Genomic DNA, 26,865 nt, shown 5'->3' on the forward strand with positions numbered 1-26,865 from the left:
GCTGTAGCCACAGTGAAAAGGATTTCTGTTGTTGAGCTACAGAGCTTGTTGAATAACCAATACAGGCACGATTTCAATGAAAGAAACTATGAGGACCAGGCAATGTCAAGGGAAGACATGAAATTCTTAGAAATTGTAGAGAATTCTGTAACACTGGTGGATGGTCATTACAGCATGAAGATGCCTTTTAAGGAAGGTCAACCTTCACTTTCCAACAATTTGTCAATAGCCAAGCAAAGGTTTTTGGGCCTCAAGCGATGGTTTGAAAAAGATGAGCAGTTCCATCAGGAGTATACAAGCTTCTTGGCTGATATGATTGGTAAAGGCTATGTGGAGAAAATACCCCAGCATCAGCTAAAAGGTGAGGAGGGTAAATTTGGTATATTCCTCACCATGGAGTTTATCACCCAAGGAAAAATACTCTGCAAGTGGTATTTGACTGTGGGGCAACCTTTAAAGGAATGTCATTGAATAACCAACTCTTGCAGGGGCCTAACCTTACCAACAGTCTCTTGGGTGTGCTTACAAAATTCAGACAGGAGCCTGTGGCCTTTATGGGAGACATACGGCAAATGTTTTATCAAGTTAAAGTGGAAGTGGCAGACAGGGATTACCTTCGTTTCCTTTGGTGGCCTGAAGGTGATTTGACTAAGGAGGTAGTAGAGTATAGGATGACTGTTCAACTTTTTGGAGCAGTTTCCTCTCCTAGCTGTGCTTGTTATGCATTAAGAAAGACTGCTGATGATGATCAGGCATTTTTTGCAACAGATGTGATACAAACTGTGAAGCAGAACCTTTACATGGATGACTGCTTAAAGAGCACAGCCTCTGAAGAGGATGCTGTTTACATGATCAAGTCTCTGACTACTGTTTGCCTGAGGGGTGTGTTTTGTCTCACAAAGTGGGTTAGTAACAGCCGGTCAGTGCTGTGGTCAGTTGCAGAAGAGCATAGAGCTAAGGGCATAAAAGAGCTTGATCACGAAAATGATACTTTCCAGTTTAAAGTGTTTATGAAGGAAAGGCCAAACACTAAACGTGGCATGTTGTCTTTGCTCAGTTCAGTGTATGATCCTTTAGGTGTGGTTGCACCAGTCATTCTCCCTGGCAAGATTTTGCTTCAGGAGCTTTGTAGAAGAGGTTGTGGATGGGATGATGATTTGCCTCCAGATATACAGCAACAATGGACAAAGTGGCTAATGGGGCTTGGCAAAACGGCAGTGCTCAAGGTTAATAGGTGCATTAAGCCAAAGGATTTTGGCCAGATTGTATTTGCTCAACTACATCATTTTTCAGACGCTAGCGAAAAGGGATATGGCGCTGTCAGTTATATACGGATGGAGAATCACAAAGGTGAGATTCATGTTGCGTTTCTCCTTGGCAAATCAAGAGTTACCCCTTTAAAACAGGTTACCATTCCACGGCTGGAGCTTACAGCTGCAGTGCTAGCAGTGAGGGTGGACAGAATGCTGAGGGCAGAACTGCAGCAGGGTTTTAAGGAAGAAATTAATGACCTGTTGTCTGGAAAGACGATCCGGGAGGAAAGTTCAATTTACAAGCTGGATCCTCAGTTGGAAGATGGCATGCTTAGGGTTGGAGGACAACTGAGTAAGGCATCTTTGCCAGAAGAAACTAAACATCCAATGATCTTATCTAAGGATCAGCATGTTGCAACCCTTATTCTTAGGGATACTCACCAACAACTGGGTCATAGTGGAAGAAATCACACACTGTCTACAATAAGGAGGAAATTTTGGATCACCACCTTATCGTGGTGGAGGGGTTTGTGTGCCCCAGTAATCCCAGGAGCTATGTTGTCCGGGGGCTTGTCCCCCTGGTAGGGTCTCCCATGGCAAACTGGTCCTGGGTGAGGGTCCAGACAAAGAGCGGTTCAGAAGACCCCTATGTTTGCAACAACGAGGGAACAGTTTACCCTGCCCGGGATAGGGTTACCGGGGCCCCACCCTGGAGCCAGGCCTGGGGAGGGAGCTCGAGGGAGAGCGTCTGGTGGCCGGGCATTAGCCCGTGGTGCTCGGCCGGGCGAAGCCCGAAGAGGTTACATGGGCCCGCCCTCCTGTAGGCCCACCACCCGCAGGAGGTGTCGTAGGGGTCAGGTGCAGTGTGTGTCGGGCGGTGGCCGAGGGCAGAGGCCCTGGCGGACCGATCCCCGGCTATCGAAACTGGCTATTGGGACATGGAATGTCACCTCTCTGGTGGGGAAGGAGCCTGAGCTAGTGCGTGAGGTTGAGAGATACCAGCTAGATATAGTTGTGCTCACCTCAACGCATGGCCTGGGCTCTGGAACCAGTCTCCTGGAGAAGGGCTGGACTCTGTTCCAGTCTGGAGTTGCCCTCGGTGAGAGGCGGCGAGCTGGGGTGGGTATTCTTGTATCCCCCCGGATTGCTGCCTGTATGTCGGAGTTTACACCGGTGGACAAGAGGGTAGTTTCCCTGCGCCTTCGAGCTGGGGAACGGGTCCTGACTGTTGTTTGTGCTTATGCGCCGAATGACAGTTCAGAGTACCCACCCTTTTTGGAGTCGCTGGGTGGGGTGCTGGAGGGTGCTCCATCTGGGGACTCCATAGTCTTGCTGGGAGACTTCAACGCTCACGTGGGCAATGACAGTGAGACCTGGAGGGGCGTGATTGGGAGGAACGGCCTGCCCGATCTGAACCCGAATGGTGTTTTGTTATTGGACTTCTGTGCAAACCACAGTTTGTCCATAACAAACACCATGTTCGAACATAAGGATGTCCATAAGTGCACATGGCACCAGGACACCCTAGGTCGCAGGTCGATGATCGATTTTGTAATCGTATCATCAGATCTGCGGCCGTATGTTCTGGACACTCGGGTGAAGAGAGGAGCTGAGCTGTCAACTGATCACCACCTGGTGGTGAGTTGGATCAGGTGGCGGGGGAAGATGCTGGACAGACCTGGCACACCTAAACGTATTGTGAGGGTGTGCTGGGAACGCCTGGCAGAAGCCCCAGTCCGGGAGATCTTCAACTCCCACCTCCGGCAGAACTTTGACAGCATTCCGAGGGAGGCTGAGGACATTGAGTCCGAATGGACCATGTTCCGCACCTCCATTGTTGAGGCTGCTGCTCAGAGCTGTGGCTGCAAGGTGGTTGGTGCCTGTCGTGGTGGTAACCCCCGAACCACATGGTGGTCACCGGAGGTGAAGGGAGCCATCAAGCTGAAGAAAGAGTCCTATCGGGCTTGGTTAGCCTGTGGGACTCCGGAGGCAGCTAACAGGTATTGGCAGGCCAAGCGGAATGCAGCTCGGGCAGTGGCCGAAGCAAAAACTTGGGTGTGGGAGGAGTTCGGTGAGGCTATGGAAAAAGACTTTCGGACGGCATCGAAGCGATTCTGGCAAACCGTCAGGCGACTCAGGAGGGGAAAGCAGTGCTCCACTCACACGGTTTATAGTGCGGGTGGGGTTCTGCTGACTTCAACTGAGGCTATAGTCGGACGGTGGAAGGAATACTTCGAGGACCTCCTGAATCCCACTGACACGCCTTCTGTAGTGGAAGCAGAGTCTGGGGACGAGGGAGATGACTTGACCATCACTGGGGGTGAGGTCACTGAGGTAGTTAAACAACTCCTTGGTGGCAGGGCCCCTGGGGTGGACGAGATTCGCCCTGAGTTCCTGAAGGTTCTGGATGTTGTAGGGCTGTCTTGGTTGACACGCCTCTGCAACATCGCGTGGAGATCTGGGGCCGTGCCAATGGATTGGCAGACCGGGGTGGTGGTCCCCATCTTTAAGAAGGGAGACCGGAGGGTGTGCTCCAACCTTTGGGGGATCACACTTCTCAGCCTCCCCGGTAAGGTCTATGCCAGGGTGCTGGAAAGGAGGGTCCGTCCGTTTGTCGAACCTCGGATCCAGGAGGAACAATGCGGTTTTCGACCTGGTCGCGGAACGCTGGACCAGCTCTTTATCCTCTCAAGGATATTCGAGTGTGCGTGGGAGTTTGCCCAACCAGTCTACATGTGCTTTGTGGACTTGGAGAAGGCATTCGACCGCGTCCCTCGGGGTGTCCTTTGGGAGGTCCTGCGGGAGTATGGGGTGTCTGGCACGTTGTTGCAGGCCATTCAGTCTTTGTACAACCGCAGTGAGAGCTTGGTCCGTATAGCCGGTAATAAGTCGGATTCGTTTCCTGTGGGTGTTGGACTCCGTCAGGGCTGCCCTTTGTCACCGATTCTGTTCATAATTTTTATGGACAGAATTTCTAGGCGTAGCCAGGTGGCGGAAGGCTTCTTCCTTGGTGGCCTCAGAGTCTCATCTCTGCTTTTTGCGGATGATGCGGTTCTGTTGGCTTCATCAGGGGGTGGCCTACAGCTCGCAATGGAACGGTTCGCAGCCGAGTGTGAAGCGGCCGGTATGAGAATCAGCACCTCTAAGTCTGAGGCCATGGTCCTCAGCCGGAAAAAGGTGGAGTGCTCTCTCCGGCTCAGGAACGAGTTCTCACCCCATGTGGAGGAGTTCAAGTATCTTGGGGTCTTGTTCACGAGTGATGGGAGAAGGGAGCGGGAGATCGACAGACGAATCGGGGCTGCCTCTGCAGTGATGCGGACGCTGCACCGGTCTGTTGTGGTGAAGAGAGAGCTTAGTGTGAAAGCGAAGCTCTCGATTTACTGGTCGATCTACGTTCCTACCCTCACCTATGGCCACGAGCTTTGGGTAGTGACCGAAAGAATAAGATCGCGAATACAAGCGGCAGAAATGAGTTTCCTTCGAAGGGTGGCTGGCCTCTCCCTTAGAGATAAGGTGAGGAGTGCGGCCATCCGGGAGGGGCTCAGAGTAGAGCCGCTGCTCCTCCACATCGAAAGGAGCCAGTTGAGGTGGCTCGGGCATCTGATTAGGATGCCTCCTGGCCGCCTCTTAGGTGAGGTGTTCCGGGCATGTCCCACCGGGAAGAGGCCCCATGGTAGACCCAGGACACGCTGGAGGGATTATATCTCTCGGCTGGCCTGGGAACGCCTTGGGGTCCCTCCGGATGAGCTGGAGGAGGTGGCTGGGGAGAGGGAAGCCTGGGCTTCTTTGCTTAGGCTCCTGCCCCCGCGACCCGGCCCCGGATAAGCGGAAGAGAATGGATGGACGGATGGATTTTGGATCACCAGGGCAAATTCTGCAATAAGGAAAATCATATCCGACTGCTGTGTTTGTAGACGTTATGGTGTGAGAGCAGGTGAACAACAGATGGCGGATCTTCCAACTGAAATGATTTTGCCTGACCTCCCTCCGTTTACAAATGTAGATTTTTTTAGGCCAATTGAGGTGAAAAGAGGAAGGAGTTTGTGCAAGCGGTATGGAGTAATTTTTACTTGCTTGGCAAGTAGGGCTGTTCATCTTGAAATGGCGAGTTCTTTAGACACTGATGCATGCATTAACGCCCTACAGCGGTTTATAAGCAGAAGAGGTGAATTTAGCCATATTCAATCTAACAATGGCTCTAATTTTGTTGGTGCAGAGAGAGAACTGAGAGAAGCCCTGGCAAAATTAAATCAGAGCAAAATAAAGGGGACTTTACTTCACCAGGGAATCGCATGGAGTTTTAATCCACCATCAGCATCACATTTTGGTGGGGTGTGGGAACGCATCATCCAAATGATTAGAAAAGTGCTGACTTCTGTTTTACACCAGCAGACACTGGATGATGATGGACTCGCATGGAGTTTTAATCCACCATCAGCATCACATTTTGGTGGGGTGTGGGAACGCATATTCCGAATGATTAGAAAAGTGCTGACTTCTGTTTTACACCAGCAGACACTGGATGATGATGGACTCCATACAGTTCTTTGTGAAGTGGAAGCCATATTGAATGAGCGACCAATTACCAAGTTGTCGGATGATCCCAAAGATCTGGAACCTCTTACTCCAAATCATATTCTCCTTATGAAAGGCAAACCGGCATTGCCACCTGGGCTGTTTGTAAAGGAAGATCTGTATGTCAAAAGGAGATGGAGACAGATTCAATACATTGCAGATTTGTTTTGGAAGCGCTGGGTTCGAGAGTATTTGCCTTTGCTTCAAGAGTGGCAAAAGTGGAACTAACAGAAGAGAGGTTTGCATCCAGGAGACATTGTTCTAGTAGTGGAATCAACTGCTCCTCGTGGGTCATGGCTGTTGGGTAGAGTGATAAAGGCATTTGCTGACAAGAATGGTCTTGTACGATCTGTCCGTCTTAAAACACAGCACAGTATCCTAGAAAGACCTGTGGCAAAACTTTGCCTATTAAAGGCGATCTCTGATATGTAGAGTGTTGATGTGTGGATATGTGAATATTACTGTTTGTAAACTGAAATTGTGGGTGTATGGCTCTTTATTTGTTTAAATTGTTGAAATAACAATTTAAGGGGCCGGAGTGTAAGAGCCATATTCTTTTATGTTGGTGTTATGTGTTTGAACACTAGGGGGCACTTAGTTTATGAGTTGTTGTATTTATATGGGAAGGGTTTGCTCATTTGGTGGGCGTCAATGGTGGAAGCATAACAGTTTTTGACCGTGCAACATGTTAATCAGGTATGCCAGCATTTTCACTGTGTAGTCAGGCTGCATATGCTGTTCAATGATAGAGACGAGAGCTACCTGTTGTTGGTCACAAAATAATAAAAGGAAAGTGAAGACAAAGATGTTTGTTTTCGTCAAAGTGTGTGAATACACAGCTGTGGAGCACGCGTCAGAATCAGCTGAAGTTGATGCCGAGTATCAGCACAGGAAAGCTGACACATTCACTACCTTAAAGATATTTTTATTGAGACTGGACTGCTCGCTTTCTCCGAGGTTAAGAATGCGTTCAATCTGCCAGGCTCCTCCTTCTTCTTTTATCTGCAATTAAGATCAGCACTCAAGGCATATGGAGTCCCCTGGCGGGGCCCATTACCCAGTCATCCATTTTACAAATTACTTACAGTGCAGGCTAAAATCAAAGGTTTGGTGTCCAAGCTTTGTCAGGTTTTGACCATCCCTGATCACCCCAGACTTCTGGTGGAGATGGTCTGGGGCCGAGATTGCCCAGAGTTGAACCAGAAAGCTAACTGGCAAGAGGTATGGTCTGATATTTTGCAGGTATCATGCAATCCAGACCATCAACAAATTCATTACAATTTTATACACAGAACATACACCGCCCCCGTCAAGCTTCACTATATGAAAATTATTAACAGCCCTTTATGTACATTTTGTTCACTGAAGGCTCACGGCACATACTTTCATATGATATGGAACTGCCCTCCTGTTAGTCGTTTTTGGGCTAATATGGCATCCAAATAATCAGAGGTGATTCAAGTACGGATCCCTATAACAGTGAATGTTCTGATATTAAATGACCTCTCAACACTTAATCTTCCCAAAACTAAAAAGCGTGTAGTATTTGCTGGCCTGACAGCCGCTAAGAAAATGGTTGCGGTTCGTTGGAAGCCACCTCATTCTCTTTCTGTGAAGTCTTGGGTTCTCTCCTTTTTGGATGTGGTGTATATGGAACTATCGACAGCTCGTATTAACGGTGCCTCAGAGGAAACCGTGAATACCTGGTGTGCCATTGCAGAATCCGTGAGAAACATGTTGTAAGTCTTGCCTCCAACCTTCTCCACCTCAATCTCTTAAGCTGTTCAGTCCCTTTTGTTTTGTCTGTGTCTTCGGTCCTACGTCTATGTGTCTTGTATAATATATGCAGGTGTTACGTGATGTGTATTGCCCACATTTGTGGTTGCGCTTTTATGATTTTTTTTTTTTCCTTCTTGTTCTTTCTCTTTTTTTTGATTGTTTGTAAACTTCATTGAACTAAAATAAAAAAATTTGATCGCAAAAAAAAACAGGCATCTGTAGGGTTTTGATTTTCTGTCATGGTCTCTTGCCATGCCAAATGAATCTAGAGAATGCTCTTTCTATATCAGCTGAAGCGTTTTTGGATAACCAAAGGGGTAACATTTGAAGGGGATATAAAAATCATGGAAAATGTTCATTTTAATTAAGCTTATACACCCCATGAAAGTGTTGGAGAGAAGTTAAGCTTCCATAGCTCTGCCAAGTCAGGAGAGACATTAATTCCAAGGTAAGTGAAGCCATGTCGGGAATAGTTCAGGAAAAGCTGGAGGGCAGGTTTTGGACAGTAGAAATACCTAATGGCATAGCTTCTGATTTGTCAAAATTAATTTTATATCCTGAAAAGGAACCAAACTTGTAGATAATGGACAAGATAGCTGGTATTGAAATGTCAGGTTTCATTACAAACAGCAGAATATCATCTGTGTATAATTCTATTTTATGGACTTTCTCTCCAATCATCACCCCATGCACACCTTGTGATCTAATAACCTCAGCTAGGGGCTCAAGCACAAGGGCAAATAGTAGCGGGGATAGGGGACAACCCTGTTGAGTCCCTCTATGTATGGTAAAAAGTGGAGATTGAACACCATTAGTGATGGCACAGGCTGACGGGGAGTTGTAAAATGTTTTAATCCATTTCAGAAAGTCCCCCCAATCTCAAATCTTTCCAACACATTGAATAAGTACTTCCACTCAATCCTATCAAATGCCTTTTCAGCATCCAAGGATATAGCAAAGGCTCTGCAATTCGTTTGGCATGAGTACTGAATTACATTAAGTAATCTTCTCACATTCGTAAAGGAGAAACGGTTTTGTATGAATCCGGTCTGATCTGGGTTTATTAGGAAAGTCAAAATCTTCTTCAGTCTCGTCGCAAGTAATTTTGAAAGCAATTTACTGTCTACCCCAATAAGGCTAATAGGTCTATTGGAGCCACAGATGTCTGGTGGTTTGTCTTTCTTAAGGATGAGGTTGATGTTCACTAACTTTAGCGTAGAGGGTAAATGTCCACGCTCAAGCGAGTGTACAAACATGTCCGTAAGTGGTTCTTCCACTAGGTGGCTTAGTTTCTTATAGAATTCTGGACAGAAGCCATCAGGTCCAGGCGCTTTACCATCCTTAAGGGAGGCTATGGATTGTGCATTTTTTGCCATCTGGTGAATTTATGTATGGTTTCCCAACTATATTGTGCACGGTTAAACAAACTTAACTTCAAATGAATCAATGTCATCCTGATTTTAAAAAAAAAGAAAAGTTTTTCTTCGTGTTACATATCAGAATATCTTAATGATGAAAATGCTACCACCACAGAAACTGCAATGATCATCAGGTTGCACTGACATAAAAGACGTCTTACTCTAGACATTGTCATCAAAATGTGAAATGCATGTAAAGTGTAAAATACACTAAATGAAACACCACTGAGCTTGTGTACTTCCTCTCGTAAATATTAAGTTCACTATGATAATCTTAACGGTATTTTGCATTGTTAATTTGACCACACGTGTCCTAAACATTAATTATGAGGACTACTCTCAAAAAGCGACGATCTAACGACGTTTCTAATTGGTGAAGATAGCCCGTCAATCAAAAACGGTGTCCACTCACGTACAGCATTGGAAGACGGGGTGGATCTTTTCAGTCCGTACAGAATGCTGTAAAACTGTTGATAATTTCTTGGATAAAGCTGTTTAATAAGACTCATGCAGCTAACTAGCCGTGTCCTGTGGTGCTTTTGAAAGGTACGTGCTGTCCCCCACCCCGTATTTATTTCACGAACATTTTTTTTTATCAGTTATCACGCGCAAACGCCCAGGAAGCTTATAACAAGTAGTCACTCGGCTGATATTGATTTGAACAGCGGTAGGTACGTCGTTATCAGAGTTTTCTGGTGCACCCGCAGCTTTTCGGTGACCTTTGACAGTCGGACTGAGCTAAAAGGTATAAAGTAAACTCAAGGATGGTGTTGACGAGTACAGGCCAGTCTGTGAATGAGCACTTCGTAAACCGGGGGAGGGGAGGGATATTGCTGAGATGAAAATTTTCTTCCACCTCAAGGAAAACGAAAGTGATTTCTATTACATTACGTGACTGAACTAATTTGTGTTTCTGCCAAACAGAACGAGTGGTGCTGTTATTATGGTAGGTTGAAGTAGTTTAATGTGTCGCCTTGGCATTCATCATCTGGTTAAGGACTGCGTTTCTGTACCACGACCAAGTTCCAGAGAATAACAAAGACACATCCGCTTTTATATTCTGAAATAAAAGCATTCAACTGATGAACGAAGATAACGTATGCGCATATTTTGTGGTAGTGTTTTATATTTTTGAAATATATATTTTCATTGGCAGAGCGAAAGAGTCAAAGTGGCCAAAGTTTTTGTTTCTTTTCTTAATGTGGCTGCTATGGGTCAGGAGCACAATACATAGCACTTAAAGGCATTTGGCAGGTCATGTACCCATAACAGTATCTATTAAGCATTGCACCAGAGCCACTTAATTTGGGCTATTTTGACAATTCTGACCAAATCTAGAATACCTTAAGTCCTGAAGCAGTAACGAGATAGTAATAAAGATTGATTTCATTCCAGTTTTTAAGGGCATACTGTTATTTCACTAAGTTCTCATTTTTTTTTTTTTCAAATGTGTAATTGTAGCCCCCCCAAAAAACTTCTGGGATATTGATCTGGTAACTTAAGTAACAGTGGAGGTTAATCAGTTTCAGCTGCTTTGGTATTAATGAAATGAATTGTTTCTTCACTAGTTTTGCATTAGGATAGGGTCAGTGTCACTACAGGTAGCATGAGGCAATACCTGGACTCTGCTGGTACAGTGGGTCCTGGGTTCCTCCTGGTGCACAACAATGCCCAGCCTAGTGACAAGAGTGCACAGGAAGTTCTGGGAGGAGGAAGAGATTGATACATTTGACTGGCCCCCATGCTTGCCTGGCCTAAACCCAATAGGACACCTCTGGGGCATTATGTTTTGGTCTATCTGACACTGCCAGGTTGCATAAACTCAGTGATGCCCTGGCAAAATGGCCTAACCTGCCACATATTTTTTTTCACTTTGATTTTTGAGGTGTCTTTGAATTCAGCATTCTATAGGCTGATAATTTTCATTTCCATCAATGTGGTATCCTTTCATTCCTAACACATTACCCAGGCCATATCAATATAGATAGATTTTTTTTTTTCCCATTGAGAACCTATGTTTTCAAAGTGTTTAATTTTTTTGAGCAGTGCATAGGTTATCACAAGTTTAAGTGAAAGAGCTGTGGACACAGAAGTTGTTTTATTTTTATGGTAATTAACACCACTTCCTTTTCCCGTGCGTCTTATTTGTGTGGGCTTGACATCGCTGTATTTCCTACAGCCAGTGCTGAACTGTTATGATGTGTCAATAAGTTAAAAAGGTGGACGGCACCAGTGATGAGAGGCCCCCACCCCCACGGTACTTGAGCAGGATATTGGAGGTATGTTCAGACGTTCGGGAAGCGGTCATGACAGAGAACATGTGGTTTATGGTTTTTACGTGAAAACCCGGTCGCTGTTTTGTCAGCCTCTCAGTCACACTGAAAATTCTAATCGGTGTTTGGACATGATGTCTGTCTAATGGCTTGTCCCTTTCAGTTTTCTCTCATCGACATCTCATTGATAACCAGTGTTACAAAGCACACAGTCTTGTTACAGTTAGTGTGCTGTCAGATATTTCCTTACTTCTGTTTGAAATCGCCTTCTACAATAAATGGCAACTGTTTCACGGTGAGGTATGACACCCCCCACCTCCACCACCCACCCCCATCTGCATCAAATACATGGCCACAGAGCTGCGTTCTATGTAAACGAACAGTTGGAACAGCACAAAGTACTTAAACTCCAGTTTATACCGGCGACTTTGTCAGCAGCTCCTCGGTACCTTTGTACTGTTTTGGAAACCATTGCACATTAAAACCGTAACGCGTCCAGTTAGCAGCGCTAGCAAGCTAACTAGCTACTTTTATTCCCAGTAACAGTGAGGAAATGGAGCTACTGCTGTGCAAAACACTGACCACATTGCATGTGCTCGGCCAGAAAATTTCCACTTTAATTAACCAGTATGCTTGCTTTCCTCCTTGGAGTGGGAGACATTTCGGCGACATTGTCGTCGGAGAGTTTGACAGGAACGAAATATCCCCACTACTGTACCGTACTTGCGTTTTCGCCTTTAAACCAAAGCAAGATGGACTCTCATTCAGCTAGTCTGTCTTGTCAAGGCTCACAACGACAGTTTGCACGGAGATTTAAAAATATGCGTGCTTAGAGGTAGGACTTAGAGGTGGACGAACAGATCGTTTATTCACACAGCGCACATATTTTGTGGCGTTACTGTGCATGAGGCTCGACTCCCAGACAGTCCGATCAGGCATCAGCAGTTTTACCTCAGAACACACTAAACCTCTACGTAGCAAGATAGTCAGTGCAATTGTGCCTGCTTAATTCGGTGCTGTTTGATGTTAGAAGAAATGCACTCAGTGGTCACAGGGTTTTTGGCCTATATGTCTTGGTTTTGGCCACAAGGGCGAATCGACTGCACGATTGAAATGATCAGCTATCAGATGAGACAAAATGCCCCTTGATATTTTGACGCTGGTAGGGTCTATGCGATCTTAGCCCACTGATGCTCTTTTAAAGTTGCTTTGCATACATTTTTCCCTCAATCAAACTCATGGTGCTGCAGAATTGTTGCAGTGTAACGCGTGACTGAGAGCACTGTCTTGTATTTTATAGGTCATCGTCATTGCATGACAAAGGCAGTGGCAGATTCATCTTCATCACTCATACAGCATTTCCATAGTTTTTCTTCAGTAAGTATTCCTGTTTTCCACACAACATTCATAAATACAACTGCTGGCATCTGGTCTGGCTGTGGTCCACAGCAGTACAGTCATTAAATCATTCATTCATTTAATGCTAATTTAATTTGTGACATGTTTGGTTCACATCCAAAACAAGTCCAAACATGGGAAGAAATTAAACTCTAATAACTATAAATAAATAGAAGCTAAACTGATAATGGAATTCAACTTGTTTGTATGTAAAGCATTAAAATGTACTAAGAAAACTAATGTAAGAGCTCAAATGTAGTAAGAGCTGAACAAAGAAGCACAGTACCATCTCTTAACTTACCAATATGATGATTTTGGTAGTACTTTATAATACTGTCCATGACTAAGGGTGTAATTCCACTAGAATTAAAATGAAATTTCAGTGTATTTTATCTTAAATTGTGATGTAATTGTATTTATCTACAACATAACAGTAGATACACTAGAATAAGGGTGTAATAATTCAAGTTGCTACAGGAAAGAAATAATTAGTAATAATTAGTAGTGTGTAACAAGTATTTTACAGGAAGAAATTATTTTGGTAAATATTGAAATCATGATTATTTAACACATTTACTCACTAACTTTGTAAACACTGCATTTATTGTACTTAAAGGATAGTGAATATCTTGAAATCAAGTGCATTTCTACAATATCTTGAAAATAAAATACAGAATATAAAACACAAAATATAAATAGAATATAAAAAAATATAAATAAATTCCAATATAGATAAATACATTCTAAATTAAACAAATAAATGTCTGAATAAATCGAAACGTAATGCCAATTATTATGACTAATAATACTTGGAAGAAACAGGAACAAGTTATTTAGACCAAATACATTTGCTCACATTTTAGTGCAGATCCTGTATATGTATTCAAAGGATTGGTATTAACATTGTGAGGGATGTGAGTCGGATTGATTTTTGCGGCGGGCTCAGTGACTAATCAGGGTCCGGTGTGGGGCTAATTACACCTGTGGAGCAAATATTGGTAGTGGCATCTCCCTACTGTCACTTGCTAATCACGCCCCATGATTGGTAGGGACGTAACAGATGTTACTTTATTTATTTTTAATTCATTACTTAATTAACGGATGTTATGTAATAGTTCTCGGATGAGGCAGGTCAGGTTACGGAGTAGATTTCCTGCTTGATAATAAACAATAATTAACACAACATCGCTGGCCACTTACGTAGGTTATGCTGTATGGCTGCAAAGACTCAGGATTGCAGCATAAATCAGGGCTAAGAGTATATAGAGCTTAATGTGACAAAATAATTTCCATAATAATTTTTTTTTTTTATCGATTACACTTTTTTTGTGATTGTTTGGAGCCAAAATTGAAATCAAATTTTGATTAATTGCATAGCCCTACTCCATAGCAACCTCCAGTTGGTAGGGAAAAATGTGCTTTCCCTGACAAGCTAGAGAGTGGTTGCTGGAAGTTTCTGACAGATACTAGGTGAAACTAGTCAGAAAGGAGGTATATGGTGCTGTACTGAAAACCTTGGGATTGCTTTGCACTAGCAGATTGTTGTGGTCAGTAGTTTGCATGGAACATGCCAGTATCTCGGCAAACACTTGCCAATTACTCACTAGGTGGTAATGAAACTGTTACGCCTGCCTCAACCAACATGTTTCAAAAGAGCTTAAAATAATTTCTTCTTTCCTGTAAAATACCTGAATTTATGTACTACTTAAAAATTACTTATAGTTTAAATATTTCTTCTTTCCTGTAAAAATTTGAACTGTTACCCCCTTATTCTAGTGTATCTACCGGTAAATATAATTATCGTAATTTCAGATAAAATAGATTGGAATTCCATTTAATTCTAGAGGAATTTTACCTATAGCTGCAGATTGTTTTATAAAATTATTTTGCTTTTTATGAAGCTAAGAGTAGAGTAATTTTAACTGACAGTCAATAATTATGCTGGTTTCCATTAGTACCTACTCAAGCAGGTCGACACAACTCTGCACATCTTGCCACAGTCTTGTTTTGTTTCCATTGCAATTGAGTACCACCTCGATGTGAGTAGAGTCGATATAGCAGCACATTAGCATAGCTAATGTCAGTTTACTATTGTCATCGTGCATACGTCCCCTACAATGTTTTAATGGATGAAGTTTAACATTGTTAAACATACCATATTTTTCACACTATAAGGTGCACTCAAAATCCTTAAATTTTATGGAGAGAAAATTGACTCAAAATATCCGTGTGTCTGTAATGCAGGATTTGTGCGTGACTTGCTGGATTTATAATTTTTTTTAATACACGAATCACCTGATACACACGCACAAAACTAAAGTTGCGCACGAATCACCTGATACGCACAAAACTAAAGTTGCACACGAATCACCTGATACACACGCACAAAACGGCGGTTACAAGTGCACAAAGTTTTTGAGACACATTTCACGCTTCCGGTGAGCTCCCAGATTCGTGCGTAACTTGGTGCGTTTAATGCTGGTACAAAGCTGGGTCATCTGAGTTTTGTTCTGGGTCTAGTGTTTTTTCCCGCTGAACTTATTTCACTCTATACTTGTGCCGAAGTGGAAAAGACGATTTTCTGTGGAAGATGGGATACCTCAGCACCCTTTAGTTATAACACATACACCTACATCTACTTTTTAATATTCTAATACTATTTACATATGCATTTGTGAGCTGTACAAATGTAATTACTTGGTTAAAAGAAACGACCACTAGGTGGTGCAATGCTTCTCTGGCTCGGAAAACAGCCAGTCAAACTCTGAGAGGCACGAAGGAAGAGTAGGCGACTGTTATGGCAGGGCATCGCGGTGGTCTACCCTCAGAAGTAATTTATATATATTATAAAACATCTGAGCCTGGAGATAAATTTAGAGATAGCTTTCATAGATCTGGAATGTACTGTCTTAAGCTGTACTGTCTTAGCTACCGACAGCTAAAGTAGCTTAGCTCACATAAAGATGAGTTCTAGCTAACAGAGAAATGCATGGAGAACTGTATCAAACTACTTGACACATAAAACGCAATCTCTAAAAATACTCATTATAATCGGATAGCAAAGTGTGCAGATTTTAACTTTAAATTACTTAAACCGCCATTTTGTGCATGTGTATCAGGTGATTCGTGCGTAACTTTAGTTTTGTGCATGTGTATTAGGTGATTCGTGTGCAACTTTAGTTTTGTGCGTATCAGGTGATTCGTGCGTAACTTTAGTTTTGTGCGTGTGTATCAGGTGATTCATGTATTACAAAAAATTACAAATCCAGCAGGTTATGCACAAATCCTGCATTACAGACACACAGATATTTTGAGTCAATTTTCTCTCCATAAAATTTTCTCAAAAATCAGCAGTGCACCTTATAATCTGTTGCACATTTTGTATGAATTCTTGTTGTGCTTACTGACCTTGAACCAATTTTATGTGGTACACTGCACTCAAAATGCTGTCAAAATGTTTTAGTGCAACTTTGGTAAGGGATGCTTCACAAATACTGACATTTTTCAGAGCGTACAAAGCGTACAACGGTGGTGGTGGTGGTGGGGGGGGGGGGGGGGGGGGCAGCCAGCATACGCTTTTCAAATAGTTAAAAAATGTCAGTCGGTCTGTGTAATTTGAGCGCTGCCGTCTGACCACCGATGGTCAAGGCATCCACACCACTGCGCCATTTTGTGGTCTGCAGCGATGTGGCCTCCGGTTTGGCAGATCAGTTCAAAGGCCTCATTGAATTCTCTAAAATAGGTCATCATCGATTCAGAAAATGACTCTACTGACAATATTAGACAGGAACAAGCAGCGAGTGGGGTGCAGCAGGTGTGGAAAGCAGCCAAAACAACCGGCCGCCTCTTAGGTGAGGTGTTCCGGGCAAGAAGTGGAAGCATTGTTCCAAAAATGGAAACTGTACGCAGAAAACGTTGATGGATTTTATTCTACATGTTCCTGGCCTGTTTTCATCTATGCAGGCCCGTATATTTGTGCGTAATCTGTCGATCGGCAGCTGTTGCCAACGTTTATGCAACAAAACGCACTGTGGGCCGTCTCAAAAATTGCTAAAAGTTGCTAAAGGACCAATTGAGGTCCGAGGATGTGTGTGTGTTGTCCCCCTCGGTGCCAAAGAGAGATCCGGCGATGTATGTACACAAGACACAGCAACAGCAGAGTTTTCAGGTTTCCGGTGTTGTGTCAAAAAGGGATTTCCTTTTTTTTTTTTTTTTTTTTTTTTTTTTGATGGATTTGTGGAAGATGAATGATTTAAAATGTGAGTGTAGTTTTCAGTATTTGTTACAACTGAACAATTGTGAATGAGTTGAATAAAGTTCGACTTACCTAACTCTGTTGTTTCGCTCTGCATATGTTTTATCATGGGCCTTATAACCCAGTGCGCCTTATGTATGAAAATAGACCTGTTCAATGATATTGTGCCTTATATTATGGTGCGCCTTATGATCCGCAAAATATGGTAACCCAATACCACCAAAAATGTCATAATCGACTCAGTGCTGCCGTTCGCGTACTTGTGGCAACAATTGCCATAATAACCCTATGTCGGTTGTAAAGTACAGTTTCTCAGCGTTCAGAAACCATTTGAATTTGATTGGAAAAAATGGTTGCATAATTACGGCAATTCAAAGTTCTTAAGATCAGCCAGCTGTTCATGGCTAGTAGGGGCAGGTGAAGGGTGCTTCAGCAGCGATTGCCCGGCAGTATAGGATTATAATTAGGGATGGGACTTTAACGTGTTAATTTCGATTAATTAATTACGGGGGAAAATAACGGATTAAAAATTTTAACTCATTTTAATCACACTTTGCACCATGGAACGTTTCTCAGTGCGTGAGTTCCAGGCATACAGATTATATCAACGCACGATGTGGGGCCGCATCATTCGAGAACCCGGCCCATGTAGACCTTTTGCAGCCCACGAAGACCGCAAAGGCTGGAAGTTAGCGGCTGTTAGCAACCTCTGCATAGGTCATGTCACATAGCAACCGTGAGTGCGACGCACAGCTGTGGAAAAGCAGCTGGTTAAATGGAGAACAAATTTTAATTCTTTTACTCAAAATAAGATGTTAAGCACAACACATTTCAAAATCAAGGAATACAGCTGAGTAAATAATTAATTTCTAACCATATTAAGTGAGACATTAATGTGGAATAAATCTATCCAGTTACAATGCTGAACTTTAATTTCAGGAGTTTGCTTATCACAGGAGCACTTACACCCTTCGTTGGTCTGTGTAGTAGACTGGTGGGAAAATAAACAAGATTTTGAAGTTTAAGCTTATGTATTTTGATTGATTCATCAACCAAACTTAAATTTATATTTCTCATGTTAAATATTTAAATGTGATTAAAATGCGATTAATTTCGATTAATTAATTACAAAGCTTCTAATTAATTAGATTAATTTTTTTAATTGAGTCCCACCCCTAGTTATAATATGTATGCTGTGTGCACGTTTCAGATGGCTCTCATGTTGCAAAACTCCCACTGCCAACTGTCAGTCTAGGCATTCAACTGGTGCTTTGCATGCCTCCATTTTCTTGCTGTCTTCTGGTGAAGTCGCTCTAGTGACGTCTCTCCCTGACCAATCATTGGCGTGCTGTTCTTCCGCGTCACATTTTCAGATCACTTGGAACCCCGGTTGAGTCAGTATTTAAAAAGTACTTAGTACCAGGTACTAATGGGAACACCTTCAAACTACGTCGAGTCAGGCTGAGTAGATATTAATGGAAACGCGGTTTTAGATGACAGTCAAGATTGTCAAGGTCAAAGATGGACCGCTCCCCTTGTTCCTGTATTATTACTGAACGAATTCTATTCTCCCGATACTTTGTGTAAATATTTCCTTAGAAATGTGGTAACTCGATAGAATCCTCGAAATATTTCTGCTTTATATCACTATATGTAGTTCCATTTATTACAGTAGTTCTTGAAGAATGTGTTCTGTATCATTTTCTTTAACCTGAAACAATGCACAAAGTAAGTAGCTAATGATTTGTTCCATTAACAGAACCAGGTAAAAGCAAATTTGTACATTGGTGTTACTCCATTCTTGTCATTCCAAATCACAGTGTTGGCTCAAAAAAAATCACTCCAAAATTATCACAGTGTAACAAAACATGTCCACAGGCACACTCTTCTCTGACAACAGCACCACACTGCTTTAAACGGGAAACTTCCAATTGTAATTGTAAGTGACTGCTAATTCAAACAATTTCTACTGCTGCACTTTTCATTAAGAGCATTTAATAATAATTTTATTTGTATAGGACGTTTTAAAACCAACAGTCACAAAGTGTTTGTTCCACGCATCCATCCTTCCATATACAGTGAACCCTTGTTATAACGCGCTTCACCTCTCACGGCCTCTTTTTTATGCTTTTTTTTTTTTTTTTTTTTTTTTTTTTTTAAACAGTGTATGAATGCGCATCGTGTTCTGCGTCCTGATTGGCTGCCAATCAATCTCCTCCGTCCCTTGTCTCTGTCCAGCACAGAATGTGTTCGGCTTGAAAACAGGTTTTGCTCTTTGGTTTCCTTCTATAATACTGTATAATAATTGTAAAAAATAAAGCTGACTACTTCGCAGATTTCGCCTATCGCGGGTTATTTTTGGAACGTAACCCCCGTGATAAACAAGGGTTCACTGTATACATTTAGTATATGAAAGAATAGGAGTGATGCATGAGCACCAGCTAGCCTAGCTGCCATGTTCTAGAGCAGTGGTCCCCAAACTTTTATGCACCATGGACCGGTATAGTGTTAGACAATATTTCTACGGACCGGCCTTTAAGGTATAGCAGATAAATACATCAAAATAAATGATACAACCCTAGTCAAAAGGGTGACATTTTCTAACTATAATAATAAACATGAATCCAGTGTGTATTCATATGTAGCTCTATCAGCAGCATCCTTGTAAGGTCAATCCACATGAATAACGTCCTCTCTGCCCACACTCTCTCTGATCGCCATGGTAGCCTTTAAACGTGCCTTCAAAATAAGATACACAAACAAATTAGAAATTGCTTAAATTGGGTTGAAATGGCCCGTGGAATTTCATCCAACTTGTGAAAAATCCGTCTTAAGTATAAATTGGATAAAATACGATTCTTCAAAATATCGGACAGTTTGGGGTCTAATATCGAATTTCACTGCAATTGCTTCTGCTTCATCTCTGGATTTGCTTCCGCAAATCTTTATAATCTCATATTTTTGCCTGTAAGTGCGAGTTTGTAGCTTATGCTTGCCTCCTGCCCTTGCCATGATTGTCTCTGGTGAAATGAACCAATATAGACACTAAAGTGATCTCCAGGCGTTGTTAGTATGTGTAGGTGTGCATGAATGAGCCAATGCATGGTAGTGGGTGGACGGGAGCTGAAGAGGGCTTTAGCGCTAAACTCATCAGAAATTTATTACAATGGGGCCAGATTTTCATTCGAGGTAGGCAGAAATACGATTTTATGATTTTAGTGGAATTAACGTTAGGAAAAATCTGGACACGCAGAAGCCATCCGACTAGGGCAAAAATCTGATTTGTGCAACTTCGACTTAGGCAATCTTTACTGTATGAAGTGCATGAAAAATACAACTCACCATAATGCTGAATCAGTATGAGCCCTGAGCTTGTTTCTCTGCAAACAGAGAAACTCATTTTTGTCAGCTTGTGTGTTGGCTGGGCTGGGCACACACCAAGACTTGACTTGGGTGGTTCCACATTACTGCTGTCTCAGGTGTTGCTAAATATGAATGGCAAATGGATTAGTTTTTATATGGCGCTTTTCTACTCTTGTTGAGCACTGAAATATTTAAAGGAGCATTATGTAGGTCAATCAATCTATTTCATTAGAGTGGCATGGGAACCGGTGATGCTTGTGGGTTTAATTTAATAATAATAGTATAATTTTACTGTTCCCACATCACTGTACAGTCAGTATATTGGTGCACGTTTTGAAATATGACCTCACTTGGCCAAATGCTGCGGTCTGATTGGTCAGATCTGTTTGTTTGCAGGAGAAACGTTGGAAAAACCTATCTTGATCTGAAAAAATAAATACAGCAAATTCGTCCTGTGAAATGAGGCGGTCAGTGTGAACAGTTGCATTAAGAACAGGCGAGTGAAAAATATTTTTAACCCACAAAACATTCACATGTATTTTACATGTCTGGTGTGTAAAGGCCTTTACATCAAAACTGCAAGGCTACACATCAGTGAGGCAACCATCTCCTTTCAACTAAGCCCTAGTATTCTCAGACTCAGACTATGTCACATAAAATCAGATTGCAGCTCTTCAGTTACCCCTTTTCAACCGCCGGGGTTCCGGTGCCGGTGCTGTTCCCAAAAGAACCGGCAAAAAGCTTAGGAATGGGCCCGCGTTTACATAAAATAGGAGCAAGATGAGAAGTACGCACTTTGCGTCCTTTTATCTGATATAAACTGATACAAAGGAGCAAGTTCAGCCTTAAGACCCAACCTAATTCACAGCCATGAAAATCGCTTCGCTTTTCTCATGTAATACACATGTAATATGGTAGAAAACTTGATGTTGAGACAACAAAGTCACGCCCTTCTGCTGCTTTCGCCACGCGTTCTTAGTTCCAGACCAGCTAGCTTGCGGGGCCCGAGTTGAACCTGTTTTTTGGCCGAGCAACGAGTGCGTTCGTGGTGGAAAAACCGCTGAATGGTTCAAATACTGGCACTGGCACTGGAACCCCGTCGGTGGAAAAGCGACCAAAGAATGATGGGAAAAAAGCCAGTTACGCCTCAGTCACATCAACCGTGACTGATATCTTACCAATTCTGTTTAAAGCATGTTTATTCTATGAAAAATCAGAGTGGCAAAACCACTCACCTGTCAGTGCAGACACTTATGAATGTCTTATGAAGCCTGAAATTATTATCCATCCATCCATTCGCTTCCGCTTATCCTGTTCAGGATTGTAGGGAGGCTTGAGCCACCTGATTTGAATCTAAATGGTGTTTTGTTATTGGACTTCTGTGCAAACCACAGTTTCTCCATAACGAACACCATGTTCAAACATAAGGATGTCCATGAGTGCACGTGGCACCAGGACAACCCTAGGTTGCAGGTCGATCAGTTTTGTAATTGTATCCTCAGATCTGTGGCTATATGTTTTTGTGAGGGTGCACTGGGAACACCTGGCAGAGGCCCCAGTCTGCGAGATCTTCAACTCCCACCTCCGGCAGAACTTTGACAGCATTCTGAGAGAGGCTGAGGACAATGAATTTGAATGGACCATGTTCTGCACCTCCATTGTTGAGGCTGCTGCGCAGAGCTGTGGCTGCAAGGTGGTTGGTGCCTGTCGTGGTGGTAACCCCCAAACCAGATGGTGGTCACCGGAGGTGGGGGGGGGCTTCAAGCTGAAGAAGGAGTCCTATCAGGCTTGGTTAGCCTGTGGGACTGTGGGAGGCAGCTGACGGGTACTGGCAGGCCAAGCAGAATGCAGCTTGGGTGGTGGCCGAAGCAAAAACTCGGGTGTCGGAGTTCGGTGAGGCAGTGGAAAAAGGACTATCAGCAATTCCGGCAAACCGTCAGGCAACTCAGGAGGGAAAAGCAGTGTTCTTTTGGAGTGCAGGGGACACTCCTGAAGACCTTCTATGACTCTGTAGTGGCATCAGCCATCTTCTATGCAGCAGTATGTTGGAGCAGCAGCTTGTCTACAGCTGAGAGGAAGAGGATAGACAAGCTCATCAGGAAAGCCAGCTCTGTCCTAGGATGTCCTCTCGACTCAGTGCAGGTGGTGGGAGACAGAAGGACTCTGACCAAAATAACATCACTGATGGACAAGGTCTCCCATCCCATGCATGAAACTGTTGCTGAGCTGGAGAGCTCCTTCAGTGACAGACTGCTGCATCCTAAATGCACAAAGGAGCGTTACCGCAGATCCTTCCTCCCAGCAGCTGTAAGACTTTATAACCATCACTGCTCCCAACAAAAACCACAATAACCTACACAATGTAGGATAATATATAATATACAGTAAATAGTCCGGCCTGTTAAGGTTCAACACACAGGCACATCATGTACATTGTATATAGTGTTATTATTAGTAGTATTAAGGTTAATCTTGTTTGTTGATTTTATATATATATATATTCTTTTCTTAATAGTGTAAATTATTATATTTTTATTTATATTTATAATAACTGCGGCTGCTGTTACACCCAAATTTCCCCTCTGTGGGACAATAAAGGCTGTTTCTTCTTCTTCTTCTTCTTCTACACACACGGTTTATAGTGTGTGTGGGGTGCTGCTGACTTCAACTGAGGCAATAGTTGGATGGTGAAAGGAATACTCCTTAATCACACTGACACTCCTTGTGTAGTGGAAGAGGAGTCTGTGGATGAGGGGGATGACAGCACTGGTCTGTCATGGTGATGAAGGAGCTAAGCGTGAAAGTGAAGCTGTCGATTTACTGGTTAATCTATGTCCCTACCCTCACCTATGGTCATGCATAATGACCGAAAAGAATGAGACCGCAAATACAAGCGGCAGAAATGAAGGATGGCTGGCATCTTTAGAGATAGGGTGAGGAGTGCAGCCATTTGGGAGGAGCTCAAAGTAGAGCTGCTGCTCCTTTACATCGAATGGCGTCAGTTGAGATGTTTCTGACTAGGATGCCTCCTGGGTGCCTCTTGGGAGAGGTGTTCTGGGCATGTCCTACCGGAACAAGGCTCCGGGGAAGACCCAGGACACACTGGAGAGATTTTATCTCTCTGTTGGCTTGGGAACGCCTTGAGGTCCCCCCCGGAGATGACTGTGGAGAGGGAGGTCTGGGCTTCTCAGCTTACGCTGCTGCACCCACGATCCAGCCCCGGATGAGCAGAAGAAATTGGATGGAATTTTTAGTGCAGTGGCATTTTGGAGTCACTGGAACATGCTGTCATGCATATCTGTAAATAAGTGTAGTGTTCATCAAACAGTGACACTCGCATTGCTGGTCAGCATAAACTTAAGGTAGTCTGTTCTACGGTATTTGATAGATGCCAATACCATTACCTGTTATTATTGATCATAAGTGACCCCAGAAGACACAAACTGGTTAAATATAAACTTGGCACAAAAAGTGAGGAAATTTTTGTTTGGTCAGTGATTTCTTTCACGAGGCACACCACCAGCCAAAAATGATAAAAAATTATACTCTGTAGCCTATATTAACAATATAGTCATTCTTGTCAAGTGTCTTGAATAGGAATCAAATAAACAGAAAGAAAAAAGTACTTTATCATGTTTTGTATTTCTTCTTTCAAATCAAAAGTGCACTTAACATGTCCACTTCAAAAACACAGCTTGAACATAACAAATGCCACAACGATGTGGTCTTAAAGGTAGTAGAAAACTTCAGAGTTTTGCAAACTCTAATTCTGTCCAAAAGCATTCTATTACCAGGAATAACACAACACAACACAACAATACATGAGATAGAGGCAAGCTCACAGCTAATGCCAGTTATCATCATCATGCACAAGTCCCCCATACAATGTTTTAATGGATGAAGGTTATCATTGTTAAGTTTATAAATATGTACGCTGTGTGTGCGTTTCAGATGGCTCTCATGTTGCAAAATTACCGCTGAGAACTGTCGGTCTGGGCATTCACCTGGTGCTTTACTGCCTCCAGTTTCTTTCTGTCGGGTTTTTAAAACGGCAGGCTCGATTCTGGTGAAGGAGTCACTCTCATGACTCTGCTAGTGACGACACTCCCAAGCCAATCAGTGGCATGCTGTCCTCCGCGTCACATTTTTGTGTCGCCTCGGATCGCTTAGAACCTCGGGTGAGTGAGGACGGAAAAAGGACTGATTCCAATGTAAATGCCATCAAATCGCGGGGAGTTGTTCTGTATGGAAAAGCGGCTTCATTCTCTTATGTACAATGCAGTTCGCTCCCTGCTGCTATCTAGTCTAGTGTTATGGAAGAGTATTACATGATTATGCTCCCAGTCACTACTACAGCACAGACACTCATGGCATATTAGGTGAAATTGGATAATTTCCGACGGCACACCTGACACTGCCTTAAATGATTCCAAATTTGTAAGGAAAATTTCACTTGTGTTTTCAATATCCTCTCTTCCTCATCCTCTGTGAAAATAATTGAAATTGTGAGAGTGTCTGATTTTTTTTCATTTGACATAACATGGTCAGATTGTATGAAAATTATATGCTTCTTTTTCTCATGTGATATCAACTCATTTACTACTTTTCCACCACAAAGGTGCCGGTACTAGAGCCAGTGCTGGTGTCGGTCTCAATGAACTAGAGAAACGCTTAAGAACGAGCCTGCTTTCTACTGCATTTCTATGAACTGCTCCTTTACGTATGAGTGTGGGCGGGTCCTCGTCTGGACACGGAAGCTGAAGGGCACAAATGTGGGAGAACGCGCTCCCCGTTGTTGTGCTGTGAACACATTTTATGGTCCAAACAAAACTACTGCAGCATAGTATGTGTGCAGCACAGATGTAAACACAGACAGCGATTACAAGCAAGACGACAAGTACGCACTTTGCGTCCTTTTATCTGTGATATGAACTGATACAAAGCAGCAAGTTCAGCCTTAGGGCCCAACATAATTCACAGCCGTGAAATTTGCATCGCTTTTCTCCTGTAATACACACCATGCAGTGAAATACCGGTAGAAAACTTTACCTTGACATGGCAGAGTCATCCCCTTCTGCTGCTTTCATCATGTGTTCTTGGTGCGAGACCAGCTAGCTTGTGGGGCCCAAGTTGAACCCATTTTTTGGCTGAGCACCAAGTGCGTTCATGGTGGAAAAACCACTGAATGGTTCAAATACTGGTACCGGCACCCCGTCAGTGGAAAAGATTCCATTGTTGTGCATACATCTGTGCAAACCAGCTTGAAGTAAATTTTTGTCTCAGATACTCATATTACCAGTTATTATTGCAAGACCCCAGCTATTTTGTCGACAAGTATTCCAGCTTCCATGCTTGATGCTTTTACCGTGTGTGTTTTGTACAAACAAGGTCTTATAGTGCCCAATCTGTTGTTTTTGCTTTAGGTGCAGTAATATCATGAAGGGTGGAGGAAGGGGCAAGGACTCACCTGTTGCAGGGGAGGTCACTGGCAAACGCCCCAAACGCAAATGCTTGCAGTGGCACCCACTTCTTTCCAAAAAGGCTCTTGATTTCTCTGAGGAGGAGGAGGAAGAAGATGAAGAGGAGCTAGGGAAGGTGAGTGGGTTTGTACTACACTACTTTGTTCCTGTATCTCTTTTGTTCAATTGAATATCTGATATGTCAAGTTTTGACATAAATAAGAAAATATGTACAGCATTGTATCAGAGGAATTTATGAATTTTTTGTCAGCAGGCAGGGCTGTGCAACCAGGCCCAGGATTCAGAGATGCAGTGTGGAGTCACAACAGAGGAAGTGGAAGATGACACAAATGAACAGCGGGCACGCCGGCCAATGAATGCCTTCCTACTCTTTTGCAAACGCCACCGCTCACTGGTGCGGCAGGAACACCCTCGCTTGGACAATCGTGGGGCCACTAAGATCCTGGCTGACTGGTGGGCTGTGTTGGAGCCCAAAGAGAAACAGAAATACACTGACATGGCCAAGGAGGTGAGGCTATTTTATGACTCTTTCAAGTTTATGATATTTCTGTGTTTTGTTCGACAAGATCACCTACACAAAGTGATAGCACTTTTATGACTTTCTGAAGCTTAAATGCTATCTCCACAATGCTTTCCTTAGACTATAAAAAAAAACTACACAAACTACAACCACGGCCCAAATACTTTAACATCCCTGCTTCTCAGCTGATGTGTTTTGCATTAAATGTCCCTGACAAGTTCTGAAGTATCATGTAGCTACTTGTTAGCAACCTTGTTAAGATTTCTGTGACACATAATAGCTTGTATGTATATATTGTATTTTATATTGTCTGACAAAAGATATCTGAAGCTCGTGTTACCCTTTTTGGGAGTATATTAAAAAATTAGGCCCCATCCTCCAAAGAAGTCAATTATTAAAAAGTTAAGTTGTTAATTTTCATCAAATTTTCTAATTATCAGTAAGATATGAAAATATAAATATTCAAGGTAAATTTTGAGGTGTTTTATTAGTTTTACAGAGGATTTTGATAATTTCATTACGGATTGTGAATTTAAAATATATATTGGAAT

At 42.9% G+C, this 26,865-nt stretch overlaps 1 protein-coding gene across 3 annotated transcripts; it reads left to right on the forward strand.

Moving 5' to 3' along the window:
- The first annotated feature begins 9,448 nt into the window (after positions 1 to 9,448).
- LOC115775500 (HMG box transcription factor BBX-like) lies at positions 9,449 to 26,416 on the forward strand. 3 transcript variants are annotated; one of them, XM_030723028.1, is made up of 4 exons: positions 9,449 to 9,571; positions 12,599 to 12,675; positions 25,738 to 25,909; positions 26,045 to 26,416. In XM_030723028.1, exons 3-4 carry the CDS (start codon positions 25,751 to 25,753, stop codon positions 26,390 to 26,392), a joined length of 507 nt encoding a protein of 168 aa, XP_030578888.1. In that variant the 5' UTR covers positions 9,449 to 9,571; positions 12,599 to 12,675; positions 25,738 to 25,750; the 3' UTR covers positions 26,393 to 26,416. The 3 variants fall into 3 exon arrangements, with proteins under 3 accessions (XP_030578888.1, XP_030578887.1, XP_030578889.1); XM_030723027.1 differs by lacking the exon at positions 9,449 to 9,571 and adding an exon at positions 11,207 to 11,304; XM_030723029.1 differs by lacking the exon at positions 9,449 to 9,571 and adding an exon at positions 11,207 to 11,304 and having other exon boundaries at positions 26,048 to 26,416.
- Positions 26,417 to 26,865: the final 449 nt, after the last annotated feature.

Source organism: Archocentrus centrarchus, unplaced genomic scaffold, assembly GCF_007364275.1.
Source record: "Archocentrus centrarchus isolate MPI-CPG fArcCen1 unplaced genomic scaffold, fArcCen1 scaffold_166_ctg1, whole genome shotgun sequence".
Lineage (NCBI taxonomy): Eukaryota > Metazoa > Chordata > Actinopteri > Cichliformes > Cichlidae > Archocentrus > Archocentrus centrarchus.

Coding starts and splice junctions, on each gene's coding strand:
- LOC115775500 (XM_030723028.1), top strand. CDS start 25,751: ATGAAGGGTGGAGGAAGGGGCAAGGACTCACCTGTTGCAGGGGAGGTC. Junction 25,910..26,044: donor ATGAAGAGGAGCTAGGGAAG/GTGAGTGGGTTT, acceptor ATTTTTTGTCAG/CAGGCAGGGCTGTGCAACCA.